The sequence below is a fragment of the Carassius gibelio genome, chromosome A24, assembly GCF_023724105.1.
Source record: "Carassius gibelio isolate Cgi1373 ecotype wild population from Czech Republic chromosome A24, carGib1.2-hapl.c, whole genome shotgun sequence".
Classification (NCBI taxonomy): domain Eukaryota; kingdom Metazoa; phylum Chordata; class Actinopteri; order Cypriniformes; family Cyprinidae; genus Carassius; species Carassius gibelio.
The window spans coordinates 6269315-6285838 of NC_068394.1; the positions used below are offsets into that span (position 1 = coordinate 6269315).

At 37.8% G+C, this 16524-nt stretch overlaps 1 protein-coding gene across 1 annotated transcript in view; it reads right to left on the bottom strand.

The window, feature by feature from the left end:
• Positions 1–14013, bottom strand: part of LOC127946348 (ephrin type-A receptor 3) — a 59678-nt gene extending 45665 nt beyond the window's left edge. Inside the window, exons 1-3 of the mRNA XM_052542862.1 lie at positions 13801–14013; positions 3074–3138; positions 477–1146 (exon numbers count right to left, since the gene is read on the bottom strand). Coding sequence (XP_052398822.1) covers positions 477–1146; positions 3074–3138; positions 13801–13888 — 823 coding nt within the window. The 5' untranslated portion in view covers positions 13889–14013. The remainder of the gene's footprint in view (positions 1–476; positions 1147–3073; positions 3139–13800) is intronic.
• Between the last annotated feature and the right edge of the window lie 2511 nt (positions 14014–16524).

Here is a 16524-nt window from a genome sequence, read left to right on the forward strand (position 1 = left end):
TACATTCATAGCTTAACTATATCTATGTACCCACTTCTTGCCCAACTACTCATCCATTCATCCACTTACCTACCCATCCTTATCTATTGTTCAACAAAAGGATCTGCCGATGGAGTCACATTTCAATAATCTAACAATAATCAATCTTAATGTCTTCCATCCAATCATTAGATCATTTTTAAACACTTTAGTACTTTGTCTTTAAGTCAATACAAAACCTCCAAACCTATTTGCTACAGTATCTGTGTAACCTCAAGTTTCTGTTGTGTAACCGATTGTGTGATGCTAACACAAGCAGAAAGAACCTATAAAAAAGCTCTGAATTTGGAAATGTTTGCTACGCAAAACCACTAATGTGGTCACAATATTAATTTCAAACAGAATCATTTTAGATCAAGAGCACGTTTACCCAGCTAGCCACAAAAATGTTGTTTTCTAAAGCAATTATTTGAGACAGTAAAAGCAATAATACTTACGTTGGCAGTGTCCGTCTACCTCCTCGAAGCCTGGCCGACACACACAGCGGCCGATGGGCACCAGCCAACCTCCATCGGCACTGCAAAACATCCGTGGTGCTTCGAGCTCTTCCGCATCCTCCACACAAGTGCCACGCACTTCCACCAGCGCTGAATCGCCGCCCGTCACCGTGTCAGGGAACCGGGCCAGATTGAGCACCGCCAGAGGACAGCGCTTATAAAAGACTCTCACCGACACCAGAGCAATGCAAGCGCCAAGGTCTTGAAATGCCAGGTACAAGCCCCTCTTACTTAGACCACTGATGTCTCGCACTTCCGTATTCAACTTCATGACACGATCCCCAACATCGGTCTGCGTAAAGCTCTCGTCAGCTGCTATAGTGTCAATCTTGGCATACTGGCTCTCTCGAATGTGGCGCAAAGGTACAGCGACGGCATTGTTGGATTCGTGATAGTACACGTTAAATGTCTCCTTACAGGTTCCAGGCACTCCTGGAAGGCTGTTGCAGTCACGCAGGGTGAATTTGATCTCCACATAGACACGCTGCGCACCTTCTCGCTGGATCAGTCCAGTGCGCAACCAGTTGTTCTGATTGGCTTCCATTACATTGCACACCTGATACGTCCTCATAGGAATGTTCCTCTCATCCATTACACTGATCTCCTCCCACTGACAAACAGACAAAAAAGTCGATCAATACAAAGAGACACACATCCCTTAATGCTTTGGTAATTGCACTTTGGTTCTGAACTTTCTAGGCTCTTAGAGTGGGTTCTAAAACATTTTGACTGACACATGATGGCCACATTACGAGAAAAGGCTTCATTTAACTGAAAGTGCATTTAACAGACAATCAGATCCAAGTTATGAACTGAACTGTCTCAGCTGTTTTGTTCATGCACAAATCAACTCGGTGACTACGTTTACAAGCTGTTAAAATTCGGGTTATGGTCGGGTTAAGGTCACTATTTGGGTTTCTGAAACATTCGGGATAACCCGTTTACATGCGTGAGCAGAAAGAGTTACTCCTGTATACATGGAATGTGTAATCAGTCGCCAATATCCCGTTGTAAACGGCGACGCACGGTTAGCGTCTGGACGTAAGACGCAATATGCGTCATTTCCGATTCTTCTTCCTGTATCCAAAGACTCAAAAGACCAAGATTCCTTGCGAATAGAACATGCGCAGAACACACATTTTGATGGGGATATGCCGAAACGCGTTTACAAGACCAAATATTCGGGTTAGAAAAGGGGTACCCCAGGTATAATATCCCGTTTTTTAAAACCCGGATATGAGCATATCCGGGTTTTTACCGGTGTTTACATGGCCGTGCGCGACCGGGTTATTGCTAATATCCCGGTTTTGAATGGGTTATTGGCTGCATGTAAACGTAGTCATTGTTTATGCAGAGAAAATTTTATAATTGTACTTTGTAAACTGAATTTGTTAAAAGGTAAACAACAAAGCCGAAAACCATGAAAAATAACTTGGTTTGGCACTGACGTCAGTCAGTCTGTGGGATAATAATAATAGCACAAAAAGTAGCATTGTGAATCTATCAAATCTTTCAGTTTAAAAGTGTAGTATGCATATTGCTGAACATGACAAACCTTGAACACTTCCCCTGCTTTATAAGCATCACACAAAAGCATGAGATATTTCTCTTTACAGGCACTCATGAATCCGAGCATGACTACTTGTGCCAAGGCCACTATTACAATTCATCATCATGTGAAAATGGATTTGAATGAATGAAACGAAAGCGTGGGATGAGAACCAACTCCCACAGAGGAGAAAGAGAATCGTTACTCAGCGGGTTGGCAGGGTTGTTCGAAATGAGACTTTCTTACGACCCCCCACAGGAAACTCTGAAGAGTCACAGCCTGTATGTTCACAGAGGGGAGCGGTGAGCATTTTTGACGGTCAGAAAGTTCAAGGAAAGATCAAGCAGTACACTTTAAATCTGGGGTGTAATAACACTGTTCGGATAAGGAGTAAAAGTTAAATATATGGCCTATTAATTAAAAGTTTTTAGGTTCAAACCCCAAAAAGGACAACCATAAGACGTTACAATGGTTGTGCAGCATCCAGAATTTACAATGCTTTTTAAATTCCAATTCAGTTGCTTAATTTGAATTAGAATGTACAGAAAGTAAAATGACATTTCAAAGAAATTTCTTACATTCAAAAAAAAACTGTGGCCAAGACAAACTTCATATCTATAAGCCTTGTAGTTTGATAGGCCTTACAAATAGATAGAACAATAGATGCATATTTAGATATCTAAAAAGAAAAAAAAAACTTAATTTCCCATAGTGCATTGTCTATTTTGAATTTATTTGAACTGTTATTCTTTAAATTCCTTTTATTGGATGTTGAAGCATAAAAAAACTTTGGACTCATCCAAAAACCTGTGACAGTGGCTTCCACACTGAACTGATTTCTGGTAAAAATCTTTGGCAAAGGTACTGTGAGAAAGCCCCAAGGCAACTTTCACATGCATAGACCTCCTAATGATAGAGTTTTTTGTTTTATTTTTTAAGTTGATTGATCTATTTTGGCTGTGCTTTGCAGACTTCCACAAGTACTTACCCCCTCTGGTGGATATGCTTCCCAACCCAGATCACCTGGGGTAGACATGGAGTCGAGTAGAGTAACTGTAAAAGAATGAAAAGGACAGAGATGCACAGTTAATCAAAGCCACGGTGCTAGTATACTTACTAGAGAACATCATATTTTACAGTTTTATCATAAACAACAATGGGGTTTTTACACAGCATGATGTCATGTAAAGCATGAATCATTCAAGGCCACAGTATTTCTGAATAAAATATAGACAACAGAGCTCTACAAATGTCAGAATCACTTGTTACAGTCTTTTCAACACTTTGCATTTGAGGTTATTCGTTCCAGTTTTATTTAGATGGTACATGACATATTCAGTGGATTTAAACCTCAACAAATTCTACAACTAGGCACAATAATCTAAAGTCAGATGGTGTTAGATATTCAGTTGTGAACATTACAAAACGTGATTTCCAGCTCCTTACGGAGTCTTTTTTACATCTGTTCTCACATCAATGTTTTCAGAGGTTGATGGTGCTATTTTTGCTACAATCTTTCAATCTCCCATTGGTCGGAGCCCTGAACTTCCCACTTTGAGCTCCGTTCCAAACCAATTACATCGCTGGCAACCAGGGTGATTAATTCTTAATCACATCCAAACCTCAGATGTTCCTCCTCTTTCACGCTGAATATCAACCTCTCCCTCTCCTGGCACATGTGCGTGCCCTTTTGTGACAATTTCCAAATAAAAGGAAGAAGGAAAATGAGAAAAATCAAAGACCATCTGGATCCAAATTCTAATTAAAACTGACTGCCAATGAGTTTGTGTGACATGCAGACAGTGTGCAGTTTTAAATCACACTTTGATGGTTGGTTGATGTGGAAACATGGATTATGTTTGGTTTTATGGGTCATATAGAGAGCAATTGGGTAAATTTGATGACGATGCTCGAAGAGAAAACCATATGTAGAGTCAAAGCAGGATATTGCTTCTTAACCGAATACAGATTATGATGCCATTAACCGCTGGTGCTCGTGTGGTTGTTTTCTGATGAAGGGGTAAAACCAGACAGGCCAATATATCAGTCCAAACGATCTGGAAATCATTTTGCTCAGCCTTTCAAAGACACATTTAATAAAACAAACAAATGAATACGTCCACAGGCCTCACACAGCCCATTAATACAAACAGCAGGTAACATTTAACTCACAGCAAGGAAAAATTTGTAACAACTGAGGCATCAGTTCTGGATCAGCGAGCGTTTTTTAAACAACTGATATACAGTCCCTGATGAAAAGACTTGCATGTTGTGTTTTGGACACCAGGCTATTAAATCACAAACAACTAATATGTTCAAACGTCTAAAACAGCCAGATGACGGTCTATGTTAACTCTATGAACATTCTTTTACTATTTTAACCAGCAAGACCACTTGGTCAACCAGTTGCACCTGCAAGATCAGGTGTAACCAACTTAACTGACATTGTTTTACAAGTAAACATAATTGCTTTGCTGCTTTCAGCAAGATAAGCACCAAACAGTGACTAACCAGAATAAACTAGCATGAACATCTTTAATCTACAGACCACAGAAGCAAGGAGCCCAGGCTAGATCATTTATTTACTTGCTCAGTTGGGACAGCAGCTCCGATTTAAACTGGCACAAAAAAATAAACATAGATTTATAAACTTAAAATGTATTATTTCATATTTGCTTTAATAATGTTTTAATTAAATGTGTACATTTATTTTTTTAATTATTTTCACACAATTCACTTATTTTACTGATAAATAACAGTTGCTGGAAATTTTGTTATTGGAAATATTATAGGACATTTTAAGACAAATAATGGCAAAGAAATTAATGGCATACATGGCAAAACAAGCTTGTTTTGAAATTATGAAACCATTCTTACTGATGTTATCTATCACATTCACAAGCCATTTATGCGATTTCAACAAAACTCATTTACGTTAATATTACCTAACTGACAAGTTTGACTAACTTTAGCAAGTTGACAACTTTATGCAAACCAGATGTCACAAAAGGCCAAATGTTAAAGAAGTCTAGTTCTCAAACACATAGAAAGTCTTTCAAAAGGTGAAAGATCCCTTTAAACTATACACATCAAAGGAAAAGAGCAAGGATAGTTTCACAAAGCTGGTGTTTCTTCAGTCCTTAAGGAAGAATATAATCAGGCTCACCAAAAGACATGACAGTCCCATGCAATAAAATGACAAGATTTCCTAACTAGATACCATAGAATTAAAAATTATGTTAAGAGATCACAGTAAATTCAAAGTCGTAAACCTTACATACATTTCCTTTTCACCAGCCAATAATATTTAGCCCCCATTATCTCAATATGGTTTATGGTTATATGTTGTGGGGGGGGGGGTGCTTTTCTTCATCATTAGCTCTCGGTTGTGCAGCTGTGGATATGGAGAAGGTTGGAATCCCTCGGAGTGGCTGAGAGATCTCAGCACCTCCGGCCAATAGATGAGATTTACCATTAAGACTAGGAAGAGAGCAGTGGTCACAGTGGCGGAGCTAGAGTTTTATACATGGGGTGACCAAGGCTAATCCAGGAGGTCCATGACAGAAAATCAGGGCACACTCCAACCTGGTATAAAAAAATGGGAATTATATAAATTAGGGCTGACTTTTCTCTAAATATTATAAAAAAGTATATAAAAAAAACACTTCTCCCTCAAGTCTCATAAGTCTATCACATCTGTAAAAATAAATGATGGTTCGTAGAAAAGGACTCTGGGGTTACTGATGCACAAAACACAGAGCCTGCAAAGACGGATATGTCAGTTTCCACAGCATCCACTCTAAGCACGGAAAGCATATCTGTTGTAAGAGATTGGTATCGTACAGCCGTCTTGACAGAAGTGGTGGGGTGTATTTGAAATGCAGTCAGCAGTTCCTGTCAGTCACTGCTGGTGGGGCGTCAGAGGTCTGCTCTACTGGGAGGTGGTATTCTGTCTCAACAGACTGATGAGACCTGCCACAGAGATCCTGGCTGTCTGGCACAAGCATCACACTCATTTGACTCGATGCCCAAAATAAAAGCCATCGAGTTACAGCGTGACACCCATGAGTGATCTCCTAATGTCCAGTGACAAACCTCTTTAACACATATAAATGAAGATGTTCTGGTATTTCCTAAACAGACATGTGTCCAAACACACCAATTGAGTTTTTTTGCATTTATGCTGCCCTCAGACGCTATCGGAATTACATTAAATATGAGTTTCCTAGTTAGAAATTGGACACGAAAGGCCTCTTAAAATGTATTTACAAACGTGAAACTATAAGATAATATAGATAAAGTGTTTCTGAATTTCTGTAAGTTTCGAACATGACAAAAAACAAGAAATACTACTGTAGTGACATTTGGTTTTTTTTCCCGCCAAATCTATATTGCTTTCTCACATTTGAATGTTTGCCTTTTTAAATTTAACTATATAAACAACCCTTTGATGCATTTATTTTACTGAAACTACAGATTCATTTATTTGGCTTTCAACAAATAGGACCCTATATATATATATATATATATATATATATATATATATTAGGGGTGTAACGATACGCGTATTCGTATTGAACCGTTCGGTACGAGGCTTTCGGTTCGGTACGCGGTACGCATTATGTACCGAACGGTTCGTTGGACTAATTAATTATATTTGGAAAATAAATTAAAAATTGTGAAATATAATGATATGCGTTCAACAAGGTAGCCCAATAACCCAAACGACGTAACAGGCAACGCCCCTGACACCCCCGAACAAGAAAAAAAAAAAACACCAGCTTATATATGTTTATGTTAGGCTACTCAGTCAGGCGCTCGCTCACTCAGTACGCGCTGAAGGCTCATTGCAAAATGGCCAATGCGTTTAACAGACAACAAATAGAAGATCCTCCAATAACCAACAGGTCTGGTGTTTGGGTGCACTTTACCAATCGATCGGGGCATCCAAACAAGTACGGTAATCAAAATGGACTAGTACTGTACTGTGTCGGAATTTCCTGAGCAGTACGATTCAATTAACAGGCCTGCACGTTACTAGATAGAAGAACTGTTATAAATAGAACGTATGCACGGGCAGTTTTAAAAACTCCACCTACTTTGCTCTTGGCATAGTGCAGCGCAAATCGCGTGGTATCTGAAGGGCAACGCTGAGCCCAGGGTCCGGCGCCGTGCATATCGCGTCCTGTGTGAAAAACCCTTTAGCCATTTTGCAACGAGTCTTCAGCGCGTACTGAGTGAGCGAGCGCCTTACTCTGTAGTGGAAAACGCAGGTTTTAAGAACATGCTTAATGTAATTGAGCCCCGTTACAAAATTCCTTCATGAGCCCATTTCAGCCAGACCGTAATTCCTGCTTTGTTCTAAAAAACATAAGCCCTATAGAGAACCAATTGAGTAAAAACACACTCAATATAAAGAGTTATAGAGTTCCATATAAAAAGTTACATCTTTGTATTTGTTCATAACTACTACAATAATATAACATTTTCATTTTTTTTTTATAAGGAGCTGTTTTTGTTTTATACAGTATGCTGCTAAGAAAACACCATAGAAGATGGGTAAAGAATAGCTCCATCATTGTTCAATGTAAAAAAAACAAAAAACATACTTTGTAGCCAATTTTTTTCTTTTTGCTGTATCTAAAACATACCGAACCGTACCGAACCGAACCGTGACATCAGTGAATCGTATCGAACCGAACCGTGAATTTTGTGAACCGTTACACCCCTAATATATATATATATATGGAGATCATGATCTTCACTCTGGAGCCACAGCTGAAAGACAACAGCATGAGATAGATAAGCCTCACGAACCGAGACAGAAATCACCACACAATCACTGTTATCACCCACACAAATACCAGAGAGCTACAGCATCATATTGTCAAACAGGCTTTGCTGAGATAAACTGAGCTCCGCCCACTCAATCAAGAAAGAAGAAGTGTCAAGTAAAAAGGAATGACATATCAATGTACTTTTAAATTCATATCTGAATGCACTATTGCTGACTATTTTAGGTAAGATCTTACTAGGAGTATTCATTTGTTTTTGTTTTTTACTTATATGAAAAAAATTACACACATCTCTTTTAGACAGAAACCACATCAGCTTGTGAATTACAGTGAACACATAATGGCCCTTTGACCGGCCATGCCAAAGTCTGTTTCATGATTAGTGGTGTAAAAGGGCAGCTGCCAGACATGGCATGAAATGGTGACCTGTGCGTTAGTTAGTGGAAGACAGCAGGGAAGACACTCTTGGGATGTCTCATTAGAAGCACAGACACGGCTCGGACCACACCTGCCGCACTGATGAGTCTGGATGTGTGTGCGGAGACGCACAGCATCCAAACAGAACTGCACCCATGCTGGACATGAAATCCCAAGAGTGCATGAAACAGGTTACAACACAACAGCACAAGTCATAATTAGAGAGACTAAACTGGGACACATCAGAAGAGGATGACTTCACCTTTGAGTTTGTGGCTTTCATAACGACCCTTTATAATTAAGGCTGATTAAAGAGATTAGTTTTTCAACACCGCTGATAAAAAAAAAAAAAAAAAAAGATGCTAACTGGGGCTGAATCATACAATTTGCCTACCAAAAAATTAAATATAAAAATACTTAGTTCAAGTTATGCACCTAAATATAATACTTATGGTTAGGGATCAGGTCAATTCCCAAATGAGCATATTTCATAAAACTAATTTTATTTATATTAACAAAATTCTTTAACTTCAATCCAAGGTAAAAAGCTAGGTAATAAACATGAAACAGCCGTTTTCAAATTCGGAATGTGTCTCTAAGCAATTAAGTCTTGCATTAATGAAACGCAGGGGTCCAATCCGATAAAACCTCCCAGGATTCATAGCACACAAGCTTCAAATCCCCAGGAGAGCAGACCATCAGTGATAAGTGTAGTGCTGTTAATGAGATATGCACAACAGAATTTACACCATCTCAGACATTAGAAAACATTTAGGCAGAGTATTGGGTACAGAGGGTAAAGAGCATGTTAATGAAGGTGAAGGAGTGGGCCACACTATAAGGACAGATCAAAGCTGTTGTCGACTTAAAGGGTCTTGTGCACACATGAACACACAAGGGATCTGTTTTAATCAAGTCTCATTACTTTACCAAGACCGAAATGTCCTTAATGCAAAAACGTCATCAGACAAAAGATGTTAAAATACAATGCCTTTAACCCTTGATGGAAAGGAGGGGATGTATGTTGATCTTTTTTTCTGATTAACAAGAGAATGTACAAATCCAATTGAAATGAACATGGAATATTTTTTCAAGAGAATCTGATAAATGCCTCATCAGATTCTTTTTTTGTTAGTCCATACAAAGAAAGTCAATGAGGTCCCACTGGGGGTTTTGGACTCCTTTGACTTGCATTGCAAAGGGCAGCAGTTACAACATTCTTCAAAACATCTTCTTTTATGTTCCACAAAGGATAACGATATTCTATTTTGGAACAACATAAGGGTGAATAAATAATGACAGGATTTTCTACAGAACTATTCCTTCAACAAGCTGAAGAAGATTATATTTAGATTACATTTCTACTTTCCACAAGCTCAACGACGATGCTCAAGTAAAGGTAAACAGCACAATAATGAAACGTCTCATTCAGGAGATTCACGTGGTTTTTAACCCAATGGAATGCACCCAGCTTCCCGGACATGATCCAAAGCACTCATGTGCCTATGTCCTTAAATGCCACAGGCATCGAGACTCATTCTACTGCATGAGCTGTCTGATCTGCAGGAGTCTGAATGCAGCCTTGGGCGATAAGGTCTGCAATTCAGAGCAGCAGGAGTCAGAAAAATGTAAGAGCTCTCATTTTAATGGTTTTGACTCATAGTTATTTATATAAAATCAACTATTTATATATATAAAAAAAATTGACTTATTCAACGGATTCAATTAACCTCTACAGCACAACTCTACTATACAATTCACTGCCATTTCCAGGTGAAATGAACACTGGAGGCAGTAAAACAGCAGCAACTTTTATTCCTTTTCACAAAACTTATGATTACGGGGAAGATTAATAAATATTTTTTTTCCAAATGTATGGCTTTTCTGATTTAGTAAACTTGCTTGGAAGCTCACCTTGTAACGTTACAGCATTGTGGAATGATCAGAGTCCTGTGAAACCTGGGTCACAATAAAAGAGCTCAAAGATTTGTAAAAGCAAACCAAAAAGTCTTACGTTAGCATTAATCTTTTAGATTGATACCTACAACTACCAATGTAACAAAACATAGCCCGATTCAAATCCATCTGTTTTGAATAAAACTCCACATGAACGTGGTTATTTTTAAAACCGCAGCTTTTTCTACGCGGTTTGGCTGTTCGTCCACACGTAAACGCAGCACCAGGTCACTGAAACCAAACATTTTTGAAAACGCCTGCCGGGTTGAAGATTTTCAAAAACTCATGATGGCAGTGTTATCGTGTAGACAACAAAACTGCCATTTCTTGGCTTGTGACGTCAGAACCAGCACTCTTATTTCCGCCTACTTGAAACTTTTTCAGGCTTCTGATTGGCCAACATGGCTTTACGGTTGAGATTGCCACCTGTTGGCTTGGCATGCTCTTTACAGTGATTCATAGCATGCGTTTGCGTTTTCATGTGGACATATTTTTTTTAAAACAGAAGAAAGAAAAACTCAGTTTATAAATATACCTGTGTAGCCTATGTGTGAAAATGGCCTTAATGTCGTGAAATGTTCAAGAAGCAACGAAACATCGTTTTGCAGAAATTTCACCACAGACACATGTTTCCAATGTGTCCAAGTTGGAATCAATAGCGCTTTTCTCTGAGCTTTATATCAGCAAATACATCTGTTGGAAATCAGACTGGACCATTAAATGTCATATAACCATGCAAAATTTGATTTTGTAATGCTAGCTAGCTCCAAGTTTCCAACCCAGTTTCTTAAACCGAAATGTTCAATAATGAACTGCATGGCAGGAATAGAACAGCAGCAATGTCATGACTAATTAACATCTGTAAGCAAAGTAAATACCAGTCGAGCATTGACATCGACCATCTTTCTATCAACTAGAAGGGGGAAAATATCCAAAACCTGCAGAAAACAAAAAGAAGGCCACAGGTTAGACTTATCAACAGACTTCCTCAGACAACCCGCAAACAAGAGAGATGTGAATTCAGGCTTTTCTTTAGGTCAGTAAATAAGAGATGGTGAGAGGGAGAGTGAAAGAACGAGAGCAAAACAGAGCCTCTGAGCGCAGCTGAATTGAACATAAAAAGTGTGTTTTCTCATGCTAATTTCCCTGCCAGAGTGCCTGGGAGGGAAACAAAAGCAAACGAGAAACCATCACTAAATGCAGTAAGAACGTGCACAAAGGACAAGCTAATGAGGGGGACCTTAGCGCTAACTAGAACAGCAAGAGGGCAACAGAAGGCACTTATTAAAAATACGGGTTCCTCCAGCCTCCAGTCAGTCAAAGACATCATGCATAAAATCCTATGCGATAGATTCCTATGCTTTAAATTTATAGTCAAACCTCCCCTAGATCAGTGGTTTGGAGATCCAGATTTTACAGTTAAATGGCCCAAAAATGCACCAAAATTGTTTGCTGTTTATGTAATAATGTCTCTTAATATCACAATAAACTGCCTAAGCCTAACAATAAGCAAAAATATGAACATGTATTTATTTTGATGGTTTCATGCTGTTGTCAGTAATTCAGATTTATCCATCCATTACTTAATCCATCTAATTTGGCTAGCATCTACTAAGTGTCAATTTTTATTTGTATTTTATTTATTTATTTTTCTATCCAAACTATGCTCAGTTATATATAATTAGTTTACAGCATATCATTTATTTATTTATCAGACCAGCAACCCATTTTTGGTCTTTAACCAGCTAGTCAAGAACCACGGTATCAATCAACAGCTTTTACTACATGGGTTAAGCTTGAGCTTGTGAGAAATGACGTTTGTTGTTTTTTTTTAAGCAATTTAAAAAAAGTTTCTGCAACATCTTGGGCTTTATTATCTCCAGAGGGGTGTAAATATCCAAGCACTGCAGTAATGTCTTCCAAAAACAGAAAATGTGCTGAGGAAGTCAGTCATTTGGACCCTGAATGTAAAAAAACAATGTAGTCATTAACATTAAATATGTGCTGATGTCTTTTAGTTCTTCCAGAAGACGGATATCAAGCATATGTCGATATGGGACCTGTCTACCATCCTTAGTGCAGAAAATGCTTACAAGACAAAAACTCCAGAACAAGAAGTTAATAAACAGTTTGTCGACACTAACACAGATGTAGATCTGCTCACAACACAAACATTCACAGAAACATATTGGAAAAATTCACCTCAGGGATACCACCAGCTGGTAGTTAGAGGAAGTGCACACCTCTATAACAGCTGTATTTTACGCCAGCACAATGACAACCCTATGTGAAGCTAAAAGATTTACTCAAATACAATGATTATTGAGATGTGCTAAATCGATGAAGCATCACAGAACACACAAAATTTAGACTTGACTCCCACTGTCAAAGCCCAGCAAAGTGTATTTTAATTTTGCAAAGCCTCCAGTCAGCCAAAGACATCATGCCTAAATGCTCTGGACAGAATCCTATCCGATAGATTCCACCTAAATGTGTATTAAACCCACCATTGAACCTTCCTTCTGACAACAGCACAATGGGTGGCTTAATCCTAATCTCATAACAATGAGAAGTAAACCCATTTTAATCCAGTGAGGTTAATTTATTGTCTGATTTTTGAAGGCTCAGAGTGAAATAAATCAGTGTGGATTGCTGTCAACTGACATCCTGCATCTTTGAACATATCGTCTGAAAATGTGTGATATTTATCTGTTGAAGTTATCTAAAATGACAATAGAGATTTTTAAATCACAAATGTCTATAAATAATCACTGGATGACTTGAAATTTGTATTTTTATTCATATCCCTCACTAGCAGAGCAGTTTCAAAGAAGTTAGATTGCACTCATGGGTCAATGTATAGGCTATGATATGTAGGTCTGGATGAGTTAGAATACTAAGTCTCTGTGGGAACAGCTCTCTCTGATAGCTCCAAATTAATTGTTTAATTAAGCAAATGAGTGTCTCACATCCATTTGTCACAGCTGGCATTGCCTGTCCAAACCGTCCCTGGCAATTCTAAACAAGCATCAAACCACAACATATAAATACAGCTTGATTTAGTTTCTGAATTGTCTTCAATTAAACATTATTTGTGCATATCCATTATATAAACAACATGGCTATGCATCACCTGTGTCAACCGCTTATGATGGTTTTCAAAAACCAAAATTAAACTTTTGGGTAGCATTAGATCATATTTGGCCATAAACATCCTCGGTTTTAATCCTTTCAACTCAGTTATGTGAAATTAAAATGATTGGATCATTCATTCCCTTCGTCAAATGTTGCAACGCTAACCGTTTTGTTTTTGAAACTCAAAAGACGTCATGTGTGAGAACCCTGCATTTTTACGCCTGCTTATTTTAATGTTTTCTAATTCCAAGGCAAATTCTATTTTTGAAGCATCCGATTTTAATGCGATTGTCCCAGGAGAGAATCGAATGTACATGAATTCCCCTTAAAACGTTTATGATTCATTGCCAAAGTCCAATAAAATCCAAGAACATCCCAAGCGCACAAATACGCCAACGACTGTTTGCCTTACCTTCATTATCTGGATAATTCCTCAAGGCTTGACAAAACACAAATATATGAAAATGAGCAAGGAAAAAGTAAATCCTACAGAGAGCCATTTTCAGGCGGCTCCACGCGCCCGCATCCCTGTGCGTAAACTTGGGCTGGTGAGCCGGTGGCTGCGCTGGAGAACTGAACTGAGCTGAGCTGAGCTGAAGAGGAAACAGCGCGCCTGTTTGAACGAGGATCCGACACTGGCGCGAGCTGCACTCTCTGGCCACAACAAGCTGGATGAAGGGGGCGTCACGCGTGTGAGCGTGGCGTGCCTTGGGTGAGCGCGTATTGCTAGAGGACTTTTACTGTCGGTATTATTCAGTTTGGATAGATAGATAGATAGATAGATAGATAGATAGATAGATAGATAGATAGATAGATAGATAGATAGATAGATAGATAGATAGATAGATAGATGCTGTCTGGATTCAGTTTAGATAGATAGATAGATAGATAGATAGATAGATAGATAGATAGATAGATAGATAGATAGATAGATAGATAGATAGATAGATAGATAGATAGATAGATAGATGCTGTCTGGATTCAGTTTAGATAGATAAATAGATAGATAGATAGATAGATAGATAGATAGATAGATAGATAGATAGATAGATAGATAGATAGATAGATAGATAGATAGATAGATAGATAGATAGATAGATACTTAAAGACTTAAATCACCAGTTGTCATTGGCAAATACTTATGGATATTTAGATCAGAGGATCAAAGTCACTTTACTGCCCTACTGTGGCAACTTGCCGCCACATTCACCTGACCTTGTCATATCACAGGAATGGGGACACAAAGTGAACCAACACAACAGAGCCCATTAGACCAAAAGCTCAATATTTGGTATTTAAAGATGAAGGTCAAATCAATAGTCTCACTGCTCTTGGAAAAAGGCCACCATATTTCCCCTCTGCCAGCTGGTTTCTCCCACGCAGGAGCCCTCATAAGCTCTGTCACCTACCAAAAAAAATGACATTTCGTGTGGTTGAATGTGATGGCAGGAAGTATAAATGAGATGTCTCTATGTAAGCCCACTCCAACAATAGCTGACAGACAATCAGGCTCACTGCCCAGGGTGTGTGGAGGAGTGCCGGGGGTGTTTATAATGGCTCAGACAAGCCTGTAGACACCAGAGCTAAAAAAAAAATGCAGTGAGGTTTTTTAGTGCCATTGTCTTTTAATCTGCATTTCTCTGTCTTTCTCTTGCTGTCTATCACACTTTTGGTGACATGCAGGAAAGTCTGGGGAAAAAACGTGCGTGCAGCAACCAAGAAGCTACATTTGAAAGTTTCCACAAAAACAAACCTTACTTGCACGCTTTTATTTTTCTTTTAAAGTTAAATTATAGAAATAGTTCATTTATTCACTTTGTGTAAAAAAAAAAAAAACGTCACACTTTATTTTAGGGTCCAGTTCTCACTATTAACTAACCATTATCTATGACTTTTGCCTCAATTAACTCCTTATTTCTGCCTATGAATAGTTTATAAGGTAGTTGTTAAGTTTAGGGTATTGGGTAGGATTATTGATGTCATGCAATGTTTATATATATATATATATATATATATATATATATATATATATATATATATATATATATATATATATATATATATATATATATATATATATATATATATTATGCTGTTCCATGCATTTACACTGAATTGAGAATGAAGCTTGTTATCCTCATAAAGCATGTAAAACCACCATGAAGGTGTAATAAAAGTAATAAAACAACCTGAGCACTAAGTCTTTTGATGCCATATACAGTGGTGCTAAGTGAGAAAAAGACCAAATTATTCACTCATAATTATCCTTTTTCATGTATTTAAGGACCACTGTGACTGGATGGAATGAATGCACACATGGACCACTCAATACTCACAAGAACTGTTCATTCAGAAACTGAACATTGCAATTTTTGTCATAAATCGATTTACATTTTACATTTAATACTTTTATGATACTTTTATAAAGGTTTTTTATACTTTTAAGCTTGAAAGCCTCAAAACAACATAAATGTGAGTAAATTATGATTTTTATTTTATTTTATGTAAGCTGTTTATTGACTTTCAGATTCCTTTTTGAACGAATTTAAATATCGTATCTCTAAACTGCAACATTACAAAGGTTTTCCTTTTTCCAAGAACCACTGTGACTAGATTTAGTCAATGAGTTGAACCTGAGAACCAAATGAGTCAGATTTGTGAACAAGTCATTCATACTGTTTTTGTGAACTCTATTAAAAGATCCATTGACCAGATCTGACTCATAAAACAGTTCATTTACGAATAAAATAGGAAAATATGGCAATATCTGTCATGAACTGACTTATGTTTAGTCTTAATTGTCTGATATTTTCATGGTGGTTTTGCATTATTCTAAGCATGAAAGCTCCAAAACTCAAAAGTTAAATAAATAATGACAGAATATTCCTGTTTGAGTAAAATATCTCTTTAAATGTTTTATCTCCCTACTCTAAACCTACTAAGGTTTTCCTTTTCCATGTATTCGAGAACCCTGTGATTGGATCGAGTCAATAAGTTGAATCCGAGAACCAAATGATTCCGATTTGTGAACAAACTATTCATATTGGTTTTGTATGTAAACCATTTCTTTTATGAATTAACCAAAAAACAGGGATAATACAGGCACAATTTTAAGCCTAAAAAGTCCAAAACAACA